General features: G+C 49.9%; 1 protein-coding gene across 4 annotated transcripts in view; it reads right to left on the reverse strand.

The window, feature by feature from the left end:
• The window catches only part of SETD1A (SET domain containing 1A, histone lysine methyltransferase), a 1,055,844-nt gene that overhangs the window by 653,596 nt on the left and 380,659 nt on the right, over positions 1–21,589 (reverse strand). For all 4 annotated transcript variants that reach the window (XM_085618738.1, XM_085618739.1, XM_085618737.1 and 1 more), the window contains exon 8: positions 18,279–19,407. In XM_085618738.1, coding sequence (XP_085474864.1) covers positions 18,279–19,407 — 1,129 coding nt within the window. The remainder of the gene's footprint in view (positions 1–18,278; positions 19,408–21,589) is intronic.

Genomic DNA, 21,589 nt, shown 5'->3' on the forward strand with positions numbered 1-21,589 from the left:
AGATCTTTTGCGGTCTTCTCTGAAATATGGACCTAATCGGAACTATCCATCCAGTGCTGTACCCACTGGGACTTCAGATTCAACTGTACAGCCCAGACATACCATCGGGTGCACTAGCAGGATACATGAGAATACCAGACGCAGTACCCGCAGAGTCATCCGCATTGAGATCCAGGACAGAAGAGGAAATATTGGCATCATAGTTCGAACGTACTGGACTCTACACTGCAGGGATAGGTGCAAAATTGTACTTTATTGAGAATGGCTACTATGTAGGGGAGCATCTGCGAAGGAGTCAGGTGTGACTTGGACACATTGATAGTGAACCCAAAGGATGTCCAGATGTTCTCTGTAGTCTAGAGGTGATTGCCGTGGTCTAGAGGTGATTGAAGACAGACTGGGGCAAGCCTGCATTCATCAGCCAGTCGTTGAGGTAGGGGCATACTGGAACACTTGACTTCCAAAGATGTGCTGCTACCACCATCATCACTTTCCTAAACCCTCAAGAGGTGCTAGTGAGGTCAAAAATGAGCAGAGAAAGCTATAAAGGCTTGTGGCCTACTGTGGACTGCAGGTAACGCTTATGAGCCTGCAGTTCGGGGAAGTGAAAATAAGCGTCCAGCAGGTCCATCGCTACCATGGCTGGTGAGTCTTCAGGGGCGTCTCTCTATTTGCAGCGCGGTGGCCCTACCCCTGAGCCGGAGTGCAGCCGGCACCACGAGCCTCCTTGGACTGCTGCACGCATGCGGGTGGTACGTTTCTCTCTCAGAACAGCAGCGATGCAGTCCAGCAACCGGCCGGTCCCGTGAGTTGTCGGAGGCCTCGCTCCTCAAGGCACTGCGGCTCTGTCCCCGGGTCTGAGTGCGCCACGAGCCTTATTGGACCCTTTTAAGCCCACGGGTGGTTGATTCTCCCCGGGGACGGCCTCACTATACCAGTGAGGGAATATAGTGGTCCGCGCCTACTCTACATGCCACAACGGAAGCTTGCGGAGTTGCAGCACGGCACGGGCGGCTTCCTGAACCCGGTGGGACTGAAACCTGGTGCATGCTGGCATCAGCAGACGGTGACCTTCACCTGGTTCATTGCGGACACCCTTTCTGGGGTGGACCGGAGACAGGCTGCCTGGACCACGGTGAGAGGCGCTGCTGTGCTCGTCAGCTGGGGCTATGGGGGAGGGGGTGTGGTGTACGGCGGTCCCCCCTCTCCCCACCCTCTTTAGGATGCACAGGGGTCTATGGAGAGTAGCTGTTTTACCTGGGGATCCCTGTCACAGTGAGGACCCAGGGCCCCGTGGCATACTTGGTGAGGAGAACATGTCGGCTTTGAAGGGGTGACAGGGGGGCTTCACCTTGGAAGCAGGGCCCGCAGAGACTCAGTTGTCATCCCTCCATCCCCTAACACCACATTAGGTAAGTTTGAAGGAGCCCTCGGAGACCGGCCGTGACTGGAGTCTGCGGCCCCCGTAACTTGCTGTGCATTTTTCCCTTTGCCGGACGTGGATGCCGATCGCCTTCCTGGGATGCTTGTAGTGCAGGAGAACTAGGTGCATGTTGAGGCGGAACAAGCATAGGTGCCTGTTGTGGACAAGTTATAAACCGTGTATAATACTACGCCAGCATGTGCCTCAGATCTTTAATAAGGACCACTGTTACTCTCATTCCAGGCCTCTGCTCACAATTGTCATATGCACTTATAGAAGAGTCATAGTGGCAAGGTCAAAGTATTCCTTGTCTTCTTATCTTTGTGGTGAGAAATGTGGGTGGTATGTCTCAGGCTATTAGACCGGAGAACGTGCATGTTCCTTCTGTGTCCTGGCACTTGATGATAACATAGCCTATCCTATAACCTGCTCCGCAGGAGGATCAGAATCCTCCTCTGCTTCCGTGTCCAAAGACTTCACCAGAGGCTAGCGTGCTACCTTCCTTAGAGAGGTATGTTTTAGACATAGTGGGGTATTCAGAGGCATGTTTTATTGTGAAGAAGTCATTGGAGGGTCAAATGTCTTCTCACCATGTTCTCTCATAACCGGCTTTGTCCACTGGTGTTAATGCACAAGTTACTTACCTTAGATACCAATATATCTGTAAGAAACATTAGTTGGTTGTAGATTCTTTACCTTAGAATTACCCCCAGGCGTCAGACTGGACCTGGAAAGTTTTTTCGTCAGCAGTACCTTTACGTGTCGGAAGGTGGCATCGGTCGGCTCCGTGTCCGTCGGCATCGTGGTCGCCTGGATGACTTCGCGGCAGCTACTTGGACGTCAGTTCTGTACACGACTTTCCGCGCCAGAAACGCAGAGCCATGCAAGACACTGACCATTGGTGCACAAAACTAGGGCCCTGAAATGATATCCTTAACCCTAGAAATCAGTTTGCATAACGGGGAGGATGGGTGAGGCAGTAAGGAATCTATAACTAACGAACAAGTTACTTACCTTCGGTAACGCTTTTTCTGGTGGATACAGTATCTGCCTGTGGATTCCTCACCTTGTGAATATCCCCTGCGCAAGCAACATTCGGAAACTTTTGTAGCAGTCCACGCCGATGGGGTCGAAGATGACGTCACAGAGGCACGGCTCCGCTCGCGACTCCGCTGACGTCACCGGCTCCATAAGAAGACCTCCTCGGCGTGATGACGTCAGTTCCGCCCCTTTTTTCCGTGCCTTCGAGGCACACGGACGGACTGACAGCAATATGTACATAAACAGCATACACAGTACACAATATGCATATCAACACACACAGTGTGGAGAAGAAACATCAAAGCACTAGAAATAACCCAATGTCCTTGACAGTCATAAATACATTTGAAATCATCAATAGAATTACCGTCATAGAGACACTGGAATAGAAGGATGGACAACGGGGAGGCGGGTGGGTCAGTGAGGAATCCACAGGCAGATACTGTATCCACCAGAAAAAGCGTTACCGAAGGTAAGTAACTTGTTCTTCTGATGGATACATCTGCCAGTGGATTCCTCACCTTGTGAATAGATTCCACAGCAGTCCCCACTCCCGGAGGAGGGTGTCCATCCCCCTATACCAGAAAATCCTGAAGGACGGAACGGGCAAAATGTCCGTCCCTCCTCACCTCAGAGTCTAAACAATAATGTTTTGCAAAGGTGTGAAGGGAGGCCCAAGTTGCCGCCCTACAAATGTCCTCCACAGGAACACCCCTAGACAAAGCAGAGGTAGAAGACTTTGCTCTAGTGGAATGAGCTCAAAAACCCTCCGGAGGCTCCTTACCAGCTAGGGAGTAGCAGATCTTGATGCATAGCACAATCCATCTTGAAAGGGTGCGCTTGTGCACCGCACGACCCTTTCTGCAGCCAGCAAAGCCCACAAAGAGCTGGTCATCAATCCTGTAGTCCTTAGTCTTGTCCAGGTAAAAGCTCACCGCCCTCTTAGGGTCCAAGCGGTGAAGTCTCTCCTCCTCCTTGGAAGGGTGAGGGGGAGGATAAAAGGTAGGAAGGGTAATGGACTGCCCCAGATGGAAGGGAGTTACCACCTTAGGCAAAAACGCAGCCCTGGTCCGGAGAACCATTCGTTCAGCATGCACAGCCAAGAATGGGGGTTTTGAACTAAGAGCTTGAAGCTCACTTACCCTCCTTGCCGAGGTGATAGCAACGAGGAAAACCGTCTTAAAAGACAACAGTCTCAAGGGACACTTATGTAAGGGCTCGAAAGGAGAACCCATAAGATAAGTCAGTACAAGGTTTAAGTCCCATTGAGGCACAATAAAGGGAGTAGGAGGAAATTTATTTGTGAGGCCCTTAAGAAACCTAAGTACAATAGGTGATTTAAACAATGACGGCTGATCCGGCAGGCATAGAAAAGCCGACAGAGCCGATAAATATCCTTTAACTGTGGCCACAGCAAAGCCTTGCTGAGCAAGAGAAAGGGCAAACTGCAGAATGTTAGACAAACGAGCCTTCAAGGGATCAATTGACCTCTCTCCACACCAGAGAACGAATTTAGACCATCTATAGGAGTATATGGATTTGGTGGAGTGTCGCCTGGCCGATAAAATACCGTCCACCACATCCGGCGGGAGAGAAAAAGAATTCAGGTTGCCCCGTTCAATCTCCAGGCATGAAGGTGTAAGCTCTGGTGGTGGGGGTGTAGAACCTGCCCCTCCGACTGCGAGAGGAGGTCTGCCCTCAGAGGGAGACTGAGCGGAGGGCACGAGGAGAGGTGGAGAAGATCTGTATACCACACCCTTCTTGGCCAATCCGGGGCGATCAATATGACTTGGGCCCGGTCTTGGCGAATCTTCCTCAGAACCCGAGGAATCAAGGGTATGGGAGGAAACGCGTAAAGGAGTTGCGAACTCCAATCCATCTGAAACGCGTCCCCCAACGCCCCCTGCATCGGATACTGGAGACTGCAGAATGACAGGCAGTGCGCGTTCTCGTGAGTGGCGAATAGGTCCACCCGAGGAATCCCCCACGTCCGGAAGACATGACGAACTACCTCTGGATGAAGCCTCCACTCGCGGTCGGCGGAGAACTGCCGACTGAGACTGTCCGCACGCACGTTCAGAACTCCGGCCAGATGATTTGCCATCAGACAAATCTGATGGTCCTGAGCCCAGGACCATAGACGCAGGGCCTCTCTGCAGAGACAAAGAGACCCCACTCCTCCCTGTTTGTTTATATACCACATCGCGGTCGTGTTGTCCGTCAGGACTTGAACAGACCGACCGCGAAGGGAAGGGAGGAAGGTCTTGAGCGCCAAGCGTATCGCCCGCAATTCCAGAAGGTTGATGTGAAGCAACCTTTCCTCTGGAGACTAAAGACCCTTGATCTCCAGATCCCCCAGATGAGCACCCCACCCTAAGGTGGATGCATCCGTTATCACTGTGGCCACCGATGGAGGAAGATGAAAGGGCTTTCCTTGAGACAAATTAACCTCCACGCTCCACCAAGATAGATCCGCTGCAGCTTCTCTGGAGATCCTCACAGACTCCCTGAGATCCCCTTTGTGCTGATACCACTGCTTGCGGAGGCACCACTGGAGCGCCCTCATGTGCCAGCGTGCATGGTTGACCAACAGTATGCAGGAAGCTAACAGACCGAGCAGGCGAAGGACCTTCAGAACTGGAACAACCGCTCCGTTGTAAAACAAAGGAATCATTTCCTGTATGTCGAGAATCCTCTGAGGAGGAGGGAATGCCCGACACACAGTAGTGTCCAGTACCGCACCTATGAACAGGTTGCGCTGAGAGGGCACCAGGTGAGATTTGGGCACATTGATCGAAAAACCCAATTTGTACAACAGCTGAGTTGTATCCTGCAGATGACGCAGCACCTTCTCCGACGACTCCGCCTTGATCAGCCAGTCGTCCAAATAAGGGAAAACCGAAATTCCCGATCTTCTGAGATGGGCTGCCACCACTGCCATCACCTTTGTGAAGACTCGAGGTGCCGAAGTAAGACCAAACGGGAGGACCGCAAACTGATAATGCTGCGACCCTACCGTAAACCGGAGATACTTCCTGTGCGACTTCAGAATGGGGATGTGAAAATACGCATCCTGCAAGTCGAGCGACACCATCCAGTCCTCCTGATTCAGCGCCTGAAGAACCTGCGCAAGGGTGAGCATCTTGAACTTTTCCTGTTTCAGGTAAAAGTTCAGGATTCTGAGGTCTAATATCGGACGCAATCTGCCGTCCTTCTTCGGGATCAGAAAATACCGGGAGTAGCATCCCTGACCCCTCTCCTGCTCCGGAACCACCTCTATCGCACCTTTCTGAAACAACTTCAGGACTTCTTCCTGCAGGAGAAGACGGTGGTCCTCCGAGCAAGCACCCTGGCAAGGAGGGTAATTTGGAGGGAATTCCCGAAAGGGAAGGGCGTACCCATTTTCTACAAGATCCAGAACCCAGAGATCTGTAGTTACAGATTCCCAATCTTGTAGAAAATGGGTAAGCCGGCCCCCCACAGGACCAGCATGATCCGGAATGTCGAATCTAGGGCTGTTTTGCGGTGGTGGGAGGGGCTGAGGAAGAGGAAGAGGAGGAGGAGAGTTGACGGCCACGTGAGCGACCTCTAAGTCTTCCTCTATATCCCTTGGAGCTTTGCTGCTGCTGCTGCTGCTGCTGGGCTGGTCTATAAGAACGAAAACTCGCCCTTCCAAAACCCCTGTACCTCTTGAAAGTACCTCTCGGCTGGGATTGAAGGCCCAACGACCTAGCCGTAGCCTTACTCTCTTTGAAGCGCTCGAGAGCAGCATCAGCCTTCTTCCCGAACAGACCAGACCCATCAAAAGGTAAGTCCAATAAGGTCGACTGGACATCCGAAGAGAATTCGGAGGACTTAAGCCATGCACCCCTCCTGGTGGCAACTGAAGACCCCATGACCCTGGCAACTGAGTCTGCTGTATCCAGGCCACTCTGTATAACCTGGCGAGCAGCCGCCTGGGCATCCGACAATACTTCATTGAAGCCTGCTCTATCCTCCTCCGACAGCTTCGGTGCCAACTTTTTAGCTGAATCCATAAGCGCATGGATATAGCGCCCCAATAAACAAGTCGCATTAGAAGATTTTAAAGCCATACTGGCTGATGAAAAGACCTTCTTGGCCGATTGGTCTACCTTCTTGGCCTCTCTGTCCCCTGGGACTTGAGGAAACGCACCTTTGGAACGTCCAGAACAAGCCGCCTGAACAACCAGGCTTTCAGGTGAAGGGTGTGATGACAAAAACTCAGGATCCCCTGGAGCCACCCTATATCTCCTTGCAACCACCTCGGACACCGCAGGAGCCGAAAAAGGCTTACGCCACACATCCAACACAGGCTCCAATATTGCCTCATTAAAAGGCAACAGAGGCTCTGACACCGCAGTTGGAGAGTGCAACACCTCAGTCAAGATATTGGACTTGAATTCAACAGATGGCAATTGAAGGTCCAACAACTCTGCAGCCTTTCTGATTACAGCATGATAAGGTGCCGCGTCTTTAGAAGGTTCATCCGATGGAGGAGTGATCTCCCACTCCGGAGACAAATCCAACCCACTTGCCTCCTTCAACTCGTCAAACACCTCATCGGATTCGACCAATTCCCCCTCTTCAGCCTCATCCATAAGATAGCGCCTCTCCTCCAGCACTCCCTGCGCCTCCCTTCTGGAACGGATCCGCACCTGCGGCGTCGGCGGCGCCGTGATCGAATCAGACGGCGCCGGCAGAGGCGTCGAACGCGGATCAGCTGGAGCAGCCGGCTTCGAACGAGGTCGAGTCGGCGCCGGTGAAGAGGGAAGCGGCGTCGATGTTCTCGGCGCCGGCATCTGCCAAGACGGCGTCGCTGGGAAGAAAGGCATAAATGGTGCTTGAGGATAAACCTGCGGCACTCCCAGATTAAAAGCCATCGGACCCATCGGACCCATAGGTGCACCAGAGGTATACATGGCCCGTGAGAACACCCCATACATCGCATTGAGATAATGCGAGGGGTCCTGGCCTGGATTAGGGAAAGCCGGATACTGGTCAGGTAACACCGGACTCGGGCCTGCCGGCGCCGACGGTGGAACTTGCGGCGTCACAGACTCACCCGGAGCCTGATTATCCTCATCCTGGGCCGGAGTCGGAGACGGAGCCGGAGGACTTGCAGGACCTGGAGAAGGCATCGGCGCTGGAGAGGACGCCGGCACCGGAGATTCAGCCGGAGCCGGAGAAGACACAGGAGAAGGAGCGGGAGGCGAAGCCGGGACAGGAGAAGGAGACACTGACTCCCTTCGACGCCGAGCAGGTGATATTGACTTCGACGTCGAGGCCTTATGATGAGACGAATGCCTCCTCTTCTTCTTATGCTTCTTGCTCTTTGAAGCATGTCCCGAAGTCGACTTGGAAGCCGACCTCGACCTGGATCTTCTTCTACCTCTTTTCTCCTTTTTCTTCATCCGGGCGATAAAGAGCTTTGCCTCTCTTTCTTTAAGAGCCTTCGAGCTCATCTTCCTGCAACACGAACAACCTTCAACATCGTGGTCCGAGGACAAACACCAAACGCAGTCGTCATGCGGGTCAGTGATGGACATGTGTTTGCCACATTCACGGCAAGGCTTGAAACCAGACTTTCTTGTCGACATTCTCGAAGAAAGACAGAGAAACTTCGGAATAAACACAAAGTAACAGGTAAAGCTACCAGTAACGATTCCCGAAATCCGTTGGCGTCGTCGGCGCGGAAAAAAGGGAACTGACGTCATCACGCCGAGGAGGTCTTCTTATGGAGCCGGTGACGTCAGCGGAGTCGCGAGCGGAGCCGTGCCTCTGTGACGTCATCTTCGACCCCATCGGCGTGGACTGCTACAAAAGTTTCCGAATGTTGCTGGCGCAGGGGATATTCACAAGGTGAGGAATCCACTGGCAGATGTATCCATCAGAATAATGTTTCTTACAGATATATTGTTACCTAAGGTAAGTAACTTGTGCATCTGAAAGAAACAAGTTAGTTATAGATTCCTTACCATAGACTAGAAACCCCAGCAATACCTACCCTGGTGGTGGGTCTGCGAACCAAGATCACACCAGAAAATCCTGGAGAACAGAACGGCCAAAGAAACAGTCTCTCCGGACAAGGCTGTCCAGGCAGTAGTATTTGGTGAACATGTGCAGCGATGCCCACGTGGCAGCCTGACAGATCTCATTCAGAGACACTCCCCTTCCCAAGGCAGTAGTGGCAGCCGTCGCCCTGGTGGAGTGAGCGCGTAGCCCGACTGGAGGCTCCCTTTTAGCTAGAGAGTAACAAACCTTAATGCACAACACAACCCATCAAGAAATGGTGCATTTGAGTACGGTCCGACCCTTCTTCGCACCCACGTAACCAACAAAGAGTTGATCATCCACCCGGAACTGTTTGTGTGATCCAGATAGAGGGAGAGCGCACGTTTTGGGTCCAGACAGTGGAGCCTCTCTTCTTCCTTTGAAGGATGCAGAGGCGAAAAGAAGGTGGGCAAAGTAATGGTCTGCCCGATGTGAAAGGCAGTGAGCACCTTAGGAAGAAAGGATGGACGGGTCCTAAGAACCACCTTGTCCGGATGAACAGATAGGAAAGGAGGTTGTGAAGAAAGAGCCTGGAGCTCACTCACTCTTCTAGCAGAAGTGATGGCTACCAGGAAAGCAGTTTTAAGAGTGACAAGGCGTAAAGGACAGTTATGCAGTGGCTCAAAGGGAGCACATATGAGATAGTTTAGCATAAGGTTCAAGTCCCACTGAGGCATAACGAAGGGGATTGGAGGAAAAAGATGTGTTTTTAGGAAACGGTTAACGAACGGGGACTTGAAAAGAGAAGGCTGATCTGGCAACCGAAGGAAGGTAGAGATGGCTGACAGATATACCTTGATAGTGCCCAGAGCAGAGCCCTGCTGGGCCAAAGAGAGAAGAAACAAGAGTACTTCAGAAAGAGGGGCAGAAAGGGGATCCAAAGCCTTTGCTGTGCACCCTGCTACAAATTTGTTCCACCTTCAGGCGTAGTGGAGGGACGCCTGGCTGCCAAGATTACATCACAGACTTCAGAAGGCAGGTCGAAAAACCTCAACTTCCGCCACTCAATCTCCACGCAAGGAGGTGGAGACTGGACAGGTTCGGGTGGAGAACCGTCCCCTGCTGCTGCGACAGAAGATCCTCCCGAAGAGGATGTCTGATCGAAGGACAGATGGCCATGTTGAGCAGCTCAGGATACCAGACTCTTCGTGCCCAATTCGGAGCCACAAGAATGACTTGGGCCCGGTCGCGCCTGATCTTCAGCACTCTGGGCAGAAGTGGTATAGGCGGAAAGGCTTACAACAGACTACAACTCCACTTGCGACAAAAAGCGCAGTGAGCGAGTGCCGCCTTGGATATTCCAACGCGCAGAATTGCTGACATTGCGCGTTCTCTTCGGTGGCAAATAGATCTAACCAAGGCTCTCCACACTGTTGAAACAGACCTTGCACCACCTCTGAGTGAAGACGCCATTTGTGACCCATCATGCAACTGAGTTCGTCCGCCCTGGCGTTCAGAGAACCGGCCAGGTGTTGAACCATCAAGGATATGCCCTGATGTTCCCACCATGTCCAGAGGCGGTGGGCCTCCTGACATAGGTCCACGACCCCACCCCGCCCCGTTTGTTGCAATACCACATGGTGGTGGTGTTGTCCGTGAACACCTGCACTACTCTTCCCCGGACAGAGGAAAGGAATGCCTTCAGGGCAAGACGAACCGCCTGGAGTTCCAGAAGGTTGATGTGAAACCCGGATTCCGCCGGAGACCAGAGGCCTCTGATCTCCGCCTCTCCCATGTGGCCGCCCCATGCCAGAAGGAATGCATCTGTCACCACAGTGTGGTCTGGTTGGGGAAGGGAGAGGGATCTGCCATTGGCCCAATACTGGTTCGTAAGCCACCACTGCAGTTGTTGAGCAGTGCCCTCCGAGATCTGGACGCAATTGGACAGATTCACCTGATGCTGCGTCCACTGAAACTTCAGGTCCCACTGCAGAGCCCGCATATGCCACCTGGCATGATCGACAAGCAGGATGCAGGAGGCCATGAGGCCCAGCAGCCTCCGTGTCAGCCTGACGGAAACGCGGGACAGAGGCTGAAAGATTGGAATCATAGCCCGAATATCCCAGACTCGCTGTTCGGGAGGATAGACCCGAAACCACATCGTGTTCAGAACCGCTCTGATGAAGAGGAGATTCTGAGAGTGAATCGGGTGCAACTTCAGCACATTGATAGAGAACCCCAGCGAATGCAGGATGCCAGCCGTAGTCTGGAGCTGGGAGAAGACTGCCTGGGGCGAGCCCGCCTTTAACAGCCAGTTGTCGAGATAGGGGAAGACTGAAACCCCGGATCTGAGAAGATGAGCTGCGACCACCGCCATCACTTTCGTGAATACCCGAGGGGCGCTGGTAAGGCCAAAGGGGAGCACAGTAAATTGAAAATGCTCGTGGCCTACGGTGAACCGTAGTTAATGCCGGTGGGCCGGCAGAACGGGGATGTGAAAATAAGCGTCCTGCAAGTCCAACGCTACCATCAAGTCTTGCAGGTCGAGGGCAGAAAAGACCTGAACAAGCATCAACATCTTGAACTTCTCCTTCAGGAGAAAGCAATTGACGTCCCTGAGGTCCAAGATAGGACGCAGACCCTTGTCCTTCTGGGGAACCAGAAAGTATTGGGAATAACAACCACGACCCACTTCTGGGACAGGCACGCGCTTGATGGCTTCCTTGGCCAAGAGAGCCGTAACCTCCTGCTGGAGAAGGGTCAGATGATCCTCCGACATGCGGTGGTAACGTGGTGGCATGGATGGAGGGGTATCTCGAAGGGAAGAAAGTAGGCTCTTCGGACTATTTGCAAAACCCACCTGTCCAACGTAATGGTGCGCCAGTGGGGAAGGCGATGGCGAATCCTGCCGCCCACTGGCGTTTGATGGGCCTGAAAGGTCGGACTAGGAGGGTTTGGAGGCTGCTGCAGAGGAGGGGGTTGGTGGACTGGCCCGCCCGCTGGTCCCCGGAACCTCGCCGGTTGTTTCCATGTCCCCGGCCGCGCGAAGGTAGGGTAACTTGCTGCAGCCTGTGGCCCTGGGTGAGGCGTAGCGGGGCACCCCTTCCGTAGCCACGAAAGGGGGTGAAAAGCAGACTGTGCCGGACAAGAGGAGAGGCCCAAGGACTTGGCTGTAGCCCGCGAGTCCTTGAAGCGCACTAGGGCGTTGTATGCTTTGTCGCCAAAAAGGCGACAGCCATCAAAGTGCATGTCCATCAAGGTGTTCTGGACATCCTCTGAAAAGCCAGTGGACCTCATCCAGGCGTAGCGACGAAGCCCTAATGACGTTGAAATGGTCCTGCCCAGAGTCGGCGGTGTCCAGCCCACAACGGATTGTAAAAATTTGGAAGAGCACTGCCCGGCCTCCTCATCACACTGAGGCAGCACCTGCGCCACCGTATCCCACACTGAGTTCGAATGACAGCCCAAGAGACATGCGGTGTTTACAGACCACAGTTCTAAGCTGGCAGAAGAGAACATTTTCTTGCCAAGGTGGTCCAACTTCTTGGGATTCCCTTTCCGGAGGAGCGGTAGGGAAGGCGCTTTTGGAGAAGGAAGCTTGAACTACCAAGTTCTCAGGGGTGGGATGTTGGGATAGGAAAGTGAGGTCGCCATGAGCCGGGTGGTGGCGTAGCGCAATCATCCTGTCCACGGGAGCCCCCGTGTTGGGCCTGGACCACGTGCCCAAAAAGACGTCTGTGAGGACCTCATTAAACGGCAGCAGGGGCTCCGAAGAGCTTGCAGCCGGTTGAAGCCCCTCTGTCAGGAGGTTAGTCCTGACCGCCACCGTAGGAAGCTCGAGGTTGAGAGCCTCGGCCGCCCTACAAAACACCACTGCGTATGATGCTCCCTCCTCCGTAGCCACGGTAGGAGACAACAACATGCCAAGGTCAGGAGAGGTGTCAAGACCACTGGCATCCCCCAGTTCCTCTCTCCAGTCCTGCTCAGTATCTAACTGGTCAGTGAAAGGGTCTCCGGACCCCTCCCAGTCCTTATCATCCTCTGGGTGCCACTGTTGTTGAAAAGGGACCCCAGGAGTGAAAAGGGGCACAAAAACCCACACGGGGCCGGTTCCGGTGTTGGACGACGCAGGTCCGGCTCCGTGTCCACCTCGGGATGACCAACGTTCAACGTGGTAGTGGTGCCATAAGGAGCAGGTCCGGTAGTGGTGTAACTAGGTCAACCGGCGCCGATCCGGATACTGGTCTGGATCCAAGGGGGGCCTGCGGCGCCGGGGCCGCCCAGCAGCGAAGACCTAGGTGCCCCAATCGAGTCCAGGGGGCCGGAAGGCACGCCGGCGGTGTCGGTCAGACCAAAGATGGCATGCATCGCCTCGTAGAACTTACGAAGCTGGGCGGGTGTCGCTCCGGGTCCCGGAAAGGGAGGGAAACTCTGAGTCGACTCTGCGGGCTTCGTGCTTGGAGCCGCGGGAGATGCACCACCCACGTACCTAGTCGGAAGCTTCTTCGACTTCTTACCCGACCCCGAGTGGGAAGACTTCGATGATTTCGAAACGGAATGGTGGTGGCTCCCCGACCGGTCCCTCGACCTCGAACGGCGCAGAGCCAACTGTCGGCGTTCAAGCAGCTTTCGGGACCGCTCCCATAAAACCTTTAGCGCCATCGACCGACAGTCGGAGCACGACTTGGGGCTGTGGTCACGCTCCAGGCAAAAAGAGGCTCACGCGGTGCGGATCCGTCACCGACATCAGTCGGTAACAGGAACCGCAGGACTTAAAACCGGGCATCCCTCGTGCACCTGTTCGGAGTCGGAGATTCGAAACAAGAAGTTGACAAAAGTCAAGAAAAACGTAGTCAAAAAATGACTGAGGTACCGCTCTTCCCAGATCTGCGCTGGCTGGCGCGGAAAAAGAAAGAAATGACTTCAGCGCTCGAGGGCGGCGTCTAAGTAGCTGCCGCGACGTCATTCCGGCAACCACGACGCCAAGGACGGACGTGGAGCCGACCGACGCCACCTTCCGACGCGCAGAGGTACTGCTGACGAAAAACTTTCCGGATCCAGTCTGACGCCTGGGGGTAATTTAAAGGGAAGGAATCTATAACTAATGTGTTTCTTTCAGATGAAGTAGTCAAACTGTGAAATTACCTTCTGTTTTTTAGTCCGCTGTAATGGCAATGGAGGCATTAAAGTTGGAGAATGGCTATTTTTCCACAGTTTTTCTGGGGAAGACATATCTGTTGACTTTTTAAACACTTTTGCTGTATTTTATCTCACGCTCCCCTGAAGAAAGCTCTTTAGCTTGGACTTGGCCCTTCTAGATTTCACTTCATAGGGCTTTCTTTTTTCACCTTTCCTCTCAAATTTCGAGAAACTAGCCTCAGAGTTATCCTACTATGACGGGTGTTCAGAGTCTCCACTCATGGTCACGTGGCAAAAAATTCCAGTATATCTTGCAATATTTCGCCTTGTGGTCCGAGTAGAGGCATTATATGCATCTCCTATGAGGGTCAATAGAGAAACCCCTCATTTTGCCGCAGGAATCACAAGTCTTAAACAGACTCTCAGTGAGAACGAAGGTGAGCTGGAGCCCTTGCAGGGAGGGAGCCAGTTTGACGCTCCGGTTGTCAGCCACAAAGCGGGGCAGGTCCCGCCCTGGACATTTGTTTAACAAGTTGCAATAGAGACTGAGAGAGTGCACCCACTGGGGATCATTATAGAGCACTACATCACCCATAAGGCCGTGAGAAAAGGCACGCCCACTGGGGCAGGTAATTGAAATCACCCACAAGGCCGTGAGAAAAGGCACGCCCACTGGGACAGGTGATCGAAATCAAAAGCCGTGCTCTTAGCTACATTTCCAGTCATTCAGCAAGAAACGCCACTGAAGAAAGGTTTACCCCTGAAACGCGTCTGGCGCAGATGTATTGAACTTTGCTGTCCTTGTTGGGTCCTGCTGGCAGGCTGTCTTCCATTAAAGTGAGCGAAATTTACCCTTCGTGTGGCTCTACTTCAAATGGGTTTCCTGTGATGGTGTATGTAAAAGGCGGCCCTTACCCGGTCGCGAAGAGGAGCCCACCGTGTATCGCGGGTCTTTTGACAGCACCAGGAAGGCGCGTCTACAGTGAGAACGAAGGTGAGCTGGAGCCCTTGCAGGGAGGGAGCCAGTTTGACGCTCCGGTTGTCAGCCACAAAGCGGGGCAGGTCCCGCCCTGGACATTTGTTTAACAAGTTGCAATAGAGACTGAGAGAGTGCACCCACTGGGGATCATTATAGAGCACTACATCACCCATAAGGCCGTGAGAAAAGGCACGCCCACTGGGGCAGGTAATTGAAATCACCCACAAGGCCGTGAGAAAAGGCACGCCCACTGGGACAGGTGATTGAAATCAAAAGCCGTGCTCTTAGCTACATTTCCAGTCATTCAGCAAGAAACGCCACTGAAGAAAGGTTTACCCCTGAAACGCGTCTGGCGCAGATGTATTGAACTTTGCTGTCCTTGTTGGGTCCTGCTGGCAGGCTGTCTTCCATTAAAGTGAGCGAAATTTACCCTTCGTGTGGCTCTACTTCAAATGGGTTTCCTGTGATGGTGTATGTAAAAGGCGGCCCTTACCCGGTCGCGAAGAGGAGCCCACCGCGTATCGCGGGTCTTTTGACAGCACCAGGAAGGCGCGTCTACAGTGAGAACGAAGGTGAGCTGGAGCCCTTGCAGGGAGGGAGCCAGTTTGACGCTCCGGTTGTCAGCCACAAAGCGGGGCAGGTCCCGCCCTGGACATTTGTTTAACAAGTTGCAATAGAGACAGAGAGTGCACCCACTGGGGATCATTATAGAGCACTACATCACCCATAAGGCCGTGAGAAAAGGCACGCCCACAGGGGCAGGTAATTGAAATCACCCACAAGGCCGTGAGAAAAGGCACGCCCACTGGGACAGGTGATTGAAATCAAAAGCCGTGCTCTTAGCTACATTTCCAGTCATTCAGCAAGAAACGCCACTGAAGAAAGGTTTACCCCTGAAACGCGTCTGGCGCAGATGTATTGAACTTTGCTGTCCTTGTTGGGTCCTGCTGGCAGGCTGTCTTCCATTAAAGTGAGCGAAATTTACCCTTCGTGTGGCTCTACTTCAAATGGGTTTCCTGTGATGGTGTATATGTATATGTATGTATGTATGTATATGTGTATGTATGTATGTATGTATATATATATATATATATATATATGTATATATGTATATATGTATATATGTATATATATATATATATATATATATATATATATATATATATGTATATATGTATATATGTATATATATATATATATATATATATATATATATATATCCAGGAAGATTGAGGTGGATCCCGTTATTGGGCAACATGTGGGGAAAGCTCCAGCGATAACTTATAGGAAATCTAACTCACTCCGAGACTGCTTGGTCCATAGTTACCAGCAAATACCCACCACCCCCCACATGGCTGGGAACGGCAAAGGGCTTCAGAAAAAGAAATTCCTGCAAGGCTTGCAGGAATAGTGCAAATAGAGACAGCTACTTCACTGGGCAGGGTAGAAAAAAGAAGAAAAAAGTAATCAACAAATTCATAACATGCACCAGTGAGTTTAGCGTCTATATCCTAGAATGCCCCTGCGGTTTACAATACGTAGGAAGCACGAAACTACAACTTAAAATGCGAGTGCTACAACACATGAGGGCAGTAACCAATGCTGATCTGAATTACCCTGTCGCGAGACGTTTTCAAGAAAAACATCAAGGTAATTCAGATCTTCTCAAATTTTTCGGCATAGATAGGATTCTGTCTCACCCTAGAGGTGGAGACCGGGAGAAACTCCTACGTATCATGGAATCTAAATACATTATAGATCTGAATACGAAAATCCCATATGGCATGAATTATGGAGAAGAATTGGCAACCCACATAGGTCATAGATAATAACATCCTGTGCCTCCAACTTTCCTCTCCTCTCCTGTATGTGTGAACAGCTTCGCTGTTCCAACCCACTTTATTGCACTTTTAATGCAGGGTGTCTTTGATAGTGACCGTATCGAAGGGCAGGCTCTGATAGGTCCAATAGTAGCGACCAAGACCCTATGCTCCATACACCATGATGAGTGTAGAAAGTCTGAATGCCATTATTTTGGGCTATTCGGCTTTATCCGCGGCCACTCTTCTTTCCACCCTTCAATGTTGTTTATTTTAAATTTATCACACACTTCTCACTCCACAATTCACATATTGTAGCATCACTGTAAATATTCTCATCACGAACAAATGTACACCTTTGCCCTTTACAGAGAAACAATCAAGCTGATTTGAAAGGCAGTGGAACGCAGGACAGGTGGATGCGCCTCGAGATAGTACATTACTGGGAATAAGGTTAATTTGATTTGATTTGCATTGGTCCACTTATTCATGTTCGATTAATATATTTTCTGCAGAACCTGCCTTGCATGAAATGTTAATATGCTTCCTCTATTGGATTTATATGTTGTAGGCCCATTTATGTGGTGAACATTGGTATAAGTTCAATTATATTTTTGCACGTTATGCGCAGGGTACATTACCCTTTAATTTTTAGGAAATAAATAAATATTTTGTTTCCTTAGGTTCTAGGCAATTAGGACATGCATTATCTCGAATTAGAGTGATGTCCCTTTAACATAACTCAGACGATACAATAGGTACATTAGCATTCAGTGATTTTTGATTTGATTATAATGAATTTATTCATGTAAACATTTATGGATATCGATAATAAGTGTGAGATGGTTGCAAACAGAAATTTTGCATATTAGTTTTGCGACCGCCAGCAGAATAGGATTGATTAGCTGTCTGCTCCCTAGTATAAATTCTGTTACGAATTGTGTTTATTCAAGGGTAACTTTGGTATTGCAAAGATTATTGTTGCATCAGCATACAGCCTAGATTTGTTATAGAACGCATATCTTTCTTTTTTCTTGAATTGAAAAATTCCGTGCAATATAAGTTTGTCTGTTTTCCTATAACACTCTTACTGGGAAGTATTGTTTCTCTGTCCATAAACTGTAACCCCTATTTCTACGGGGAATTGGGCACAGGTCAAATTGCTTGACAAAGGCTTCGCCGAAACGTGTCGTACTGTTCTGTTTTTGAGGCAATAAATCTTTATTGAACTCGTCCTCTGGTGTGCCGCTGGGAGTTATTCTGGAGCTTGGGATAACGACTTTTTGGAATATATATATATATATATATATATATATATATATATATATATATATATATATATATATATATATATAATGAGATGTAACCTGTATGTTTAACGGTAGTGGGTTTTTGGGTTGTTTTTTTTAACACAAGGTTTTCTGCATCCTTTTTGCTTTTGCTGGTTATTCCAATAAAACAATAATCTAAACCCATTTTAGTTTTCCAACGTTTTAAGAATATATTTATAACTTTTTTTCATCAAGCAATAACAAAATAATTAAAAAGGCGACTTTATGCAAGATTTGTATTTCTATAACTGGAGTGTTCTGATGCCGTAAAAAAGTTCAAATAGTCAATATGTATGAATGTTAAGGAAGATCCGGTGATTGAAAAATGTAGCTCAGTTTTGAGTAAACGTTAACATATTTGGCATACACAAAAAAAGGGACTCCATCTTTTTCTGCATCACTTTGCTTCTATAATTTAGAATTTGCTTAGAAAGTGCCTCTAGGAAATTCATTATGCAACCTGAGCAGGAACACAATGCAATGCAGTTAAATGACAGCAGAACAATTAAATTCCCCCATAATATATTACTTACCCGGTCCTGACCATTCGTTGTCAAAAGGTCAGTATTTTGCCCTGTGACAAGGCCTACACCGACATCCTCAAAGCTGAGGGAAAGAGGTGGCGGGGGTGTGGCTGGGTTGGGCGATTCCTTCTCTTCATCTTCAGAGTCCGAATTTAGGAAAGAAAATTTTGACCTTTGTTCTTTAAGCAGCATCTCAATTCGAGAGTCAAGGCTAGTATGGTGGGCAAATGGGACACTTTCATTGGTGTAGTCAGGTGCAGGGGAGCCTGACCGAGCAGGGGATACAGGCACTGGATTGGGGGACTGTATTCTGTCCTCCATGAGGGTTGGAAGTAGAGTAACAGGAGGAGGGGCAGCTGCAACAGGACTCAAAGACTCTTTTCTTTCCTGAGCAAAAAATTCAGAAACTGCCATATTGTTCATTAAGAAAGAATCAGATAGAGGAGCAGTTGCAGAGGACAAGGGGGGAAGTCTATAATCTTTATCCCCTGCGTGCTGCTCAAAGACTTGATCCATCAAGGCAGGAATTGCTGGAGGTGGAGGTGGAGGAGGTGGAGCCTCGTTCACATTTGTATAAGAGGGGTAAGCATTCTGAACCACAAAACATTCACCCTGCTTGCCAAATCCATGACTGTTCTGGAAGAGAGGCCCGTCGGAGACAGGTAGAGGAGGTGGAGGGGGAGGAGGAGGAGGCGGAGGCGGAGGTGGGTAAGCTGCTGCTGTCACAGTTGCCAGTTCATCCCGTTGGGTGTGGTTTCTGTGCCGATGGTGAAAAGCAGATTCCTCTCGGTGGTGGGACCTGTGAGAAGATAATTCCTCACGCTGGCTGTGGTAGGAGCGTCCCTCAGAATGCCGCAGGTACCTGCTGCTGCCCCCTTTGTGATGTGAGGACAAAGATGATGTGGAGGAGACAGGTGGGACGAGAGAAAGGAGAGTGGTGGAGGAGGATGATGCAGATCCGCTGTCATACTGCTGGTTATAAGCAGGATAGAGAGGGTCACTGCTTTGAAACGGAGCAGACGTGTGAGAATACTGCAGATTGGTCCTCTGGGAATAGGAGTCTCGATAACTGTTCTCATGCCTCCTGGACTTGTAATTGGACTCCTGAGGTGGAATATTGTAACTAGGTGTACCCTGTCTGTGAAAGATAAAATATACACAAATCAGATTTAAAAGAAAATGCAAAAGCAACATGCAACTTTTAACTAACTTATGCAGTTACAAAACCAAAATATCTGCATCTAGGAGTATCACTCATTTGGGTCTGCAGCCGCAATTCACTAAATTGGTCCAACAGACATTTGATACAGCCAACATGGATAAATTACTAAATTCTAGCATTAGTCACTTAACATTAAACCTAATACTTGCTTGCCCAGGATCAACATCTATTTTCTTTAATTCACAAACAAAAATATACACAAGTCGAAATTTTTATTATAATTACTGGAGACTTTGGATTTTTATTTCTAAAAGACAGAGCAATATACCAGACTAACATATTATTTTGTCGTTTTTTGCTCCCAATACATCCTTCTCTTTTTGTTGGCGAATACTAGTGCTTCAACTGAGGCCACCATCGTTTATACTCATGCTTGCTGTACGTCTTGTGCTCCCACAAGCCAAGCTAAGGATGACAACTTAATTTTTGGGCTCCCATTTCAAAATCCTTCCCATTTACAGGGGTTTTACAAATTTCAATTTTAAATTTGTCTTTTTTATGTGTATATAATTTATTCATTTGCTAATAAAAAGTAATTTTTTCCAAACAGTCACAGACCCCAAGTGGTCCGCAGACCATAGGTTAAGAACCATTGATCTAGTATGTCAATTCAAAGAAGATCCAAATATGGTGAAGAGGTTACTTTCATGTTGCAACATTACAATCACAAAACATCCAGATAAATGGTATGTCCTGTCTGAAAGTCAGATACCTAAAAACCCTTGCTCAGCAAATCAGAAAAATGAAAGGGCCGCTTCATGCCAATATGCAGGCTTCACTCCATTTGCATCCACACCATCAACCCTTTTCCTCTGCTCCAGGTGACTAGTATTTTCTTTGCAGTGTGCGGAGATCTCTCTAATGGATTATTTGTCCTTCTCTGAAACAGGATGTCTGGACTGCTACTTACTCCTGACCACTCATGCCTCTGTTGAGAGACAATGGGGGACGGTATTAGGGTCATGGCCAGTTTTTCAAAGCTGACAAGCACAGTTTGTGCTAGAGAAAAACTGGCCCAAAAGAATGCAATCCAAATGTCTGAGTTTGTTAGACAAAAGGTGACGGGTGTAGCTCTGTCATTGGATGTGCTCCTTTCTCAATGGAATTTCCAGTTTGGTGCTTGGACGCAAAAGAGTACTTGAGATTCTGGACAGTCTTCACAACTATAAAGGCCTGTGCAGGCCACCTGTAGTACTCCTTCAGAGTCACTGAACAAAACATTAAGCTGAATCACAGGTGTAACAAATGACCAAATCTCAAGTGAGTAAACAGAAAAATAAAATTACAGGTCGCTGCATTAAGGAGAAATTTATGCCTAATCTCATAAGATACCAGTTCAAAGATGTCTGCTTAGACATAACAAGAACTAAGACTACTTCATCAAGCCTTTAGGGCGAACACCTGCTCTACAGAGAAGTCTCCAAAGGAACAGGACCAGTTTACAATCAGGTTGATTATGAGGAAAAGCAGCATGCAGAATGGAAGCACCATTATCACCAGCAAAAACAAATAGCTAATTTAGGTCCATACCTCTGTCACCATCCAGAGATATATCAGTATCGGACCAGTCTACTGATCAGTGTCTGGGTAGACAGAGTTCGGACACTGGTCAAATCATCTTGTAAAATAAAACTGACTGTGAGGGGTTGCGGGACGACCTCAGGAGTATGACGCCTTGGAAGGGCTCTGGTCGGAACTTTCAACCCAATTTCAGCCGTAAGAAAGTGACGGACTATACCGAACTACGATACCCATACTCCTCTCCTGTTTATCCACAGACGGGAGCCAAGGACCTGTAAGAGGGCGGGGTTAACCCCGGAAGTTCAAACCTTCACCCAATGAAAGGTGAAGGAGAAGGGACGCCGGCGTCGTGGACCAAAGGTGAGAGAGCGGAAGGAACTCGGGACGAGCAGAACGAAGAGGACGAATCCGGAGCAAGGACGGCGGGAAGAGCGGACGCGAACGAGGACGCCCGGGAGGAAGATAGAGACGACGCTGAGCCGGAGGACCGGTGGTGTGAAGATTGGTGGTGCCCTCCAGAGGATGCTGGGGAGCGGCCACAACTCTGGAGAGTTGCGGCGGGGCCGGTGAGTGAAAG

Source organism: Triturus cristatus, chromosome 7 (assembly GCF_964204655.1).
Source record: "Triturus cristatus chromosome 7, aTriCri1.1, whole genome shotgun sequence".
In the NCBI taxonomy this organism is placed as follows: Eukaryota; Metazoa; Chordata; class Amphibia; order Caudata; family Salamandridae; genus Triturus; species Triturus cristatus.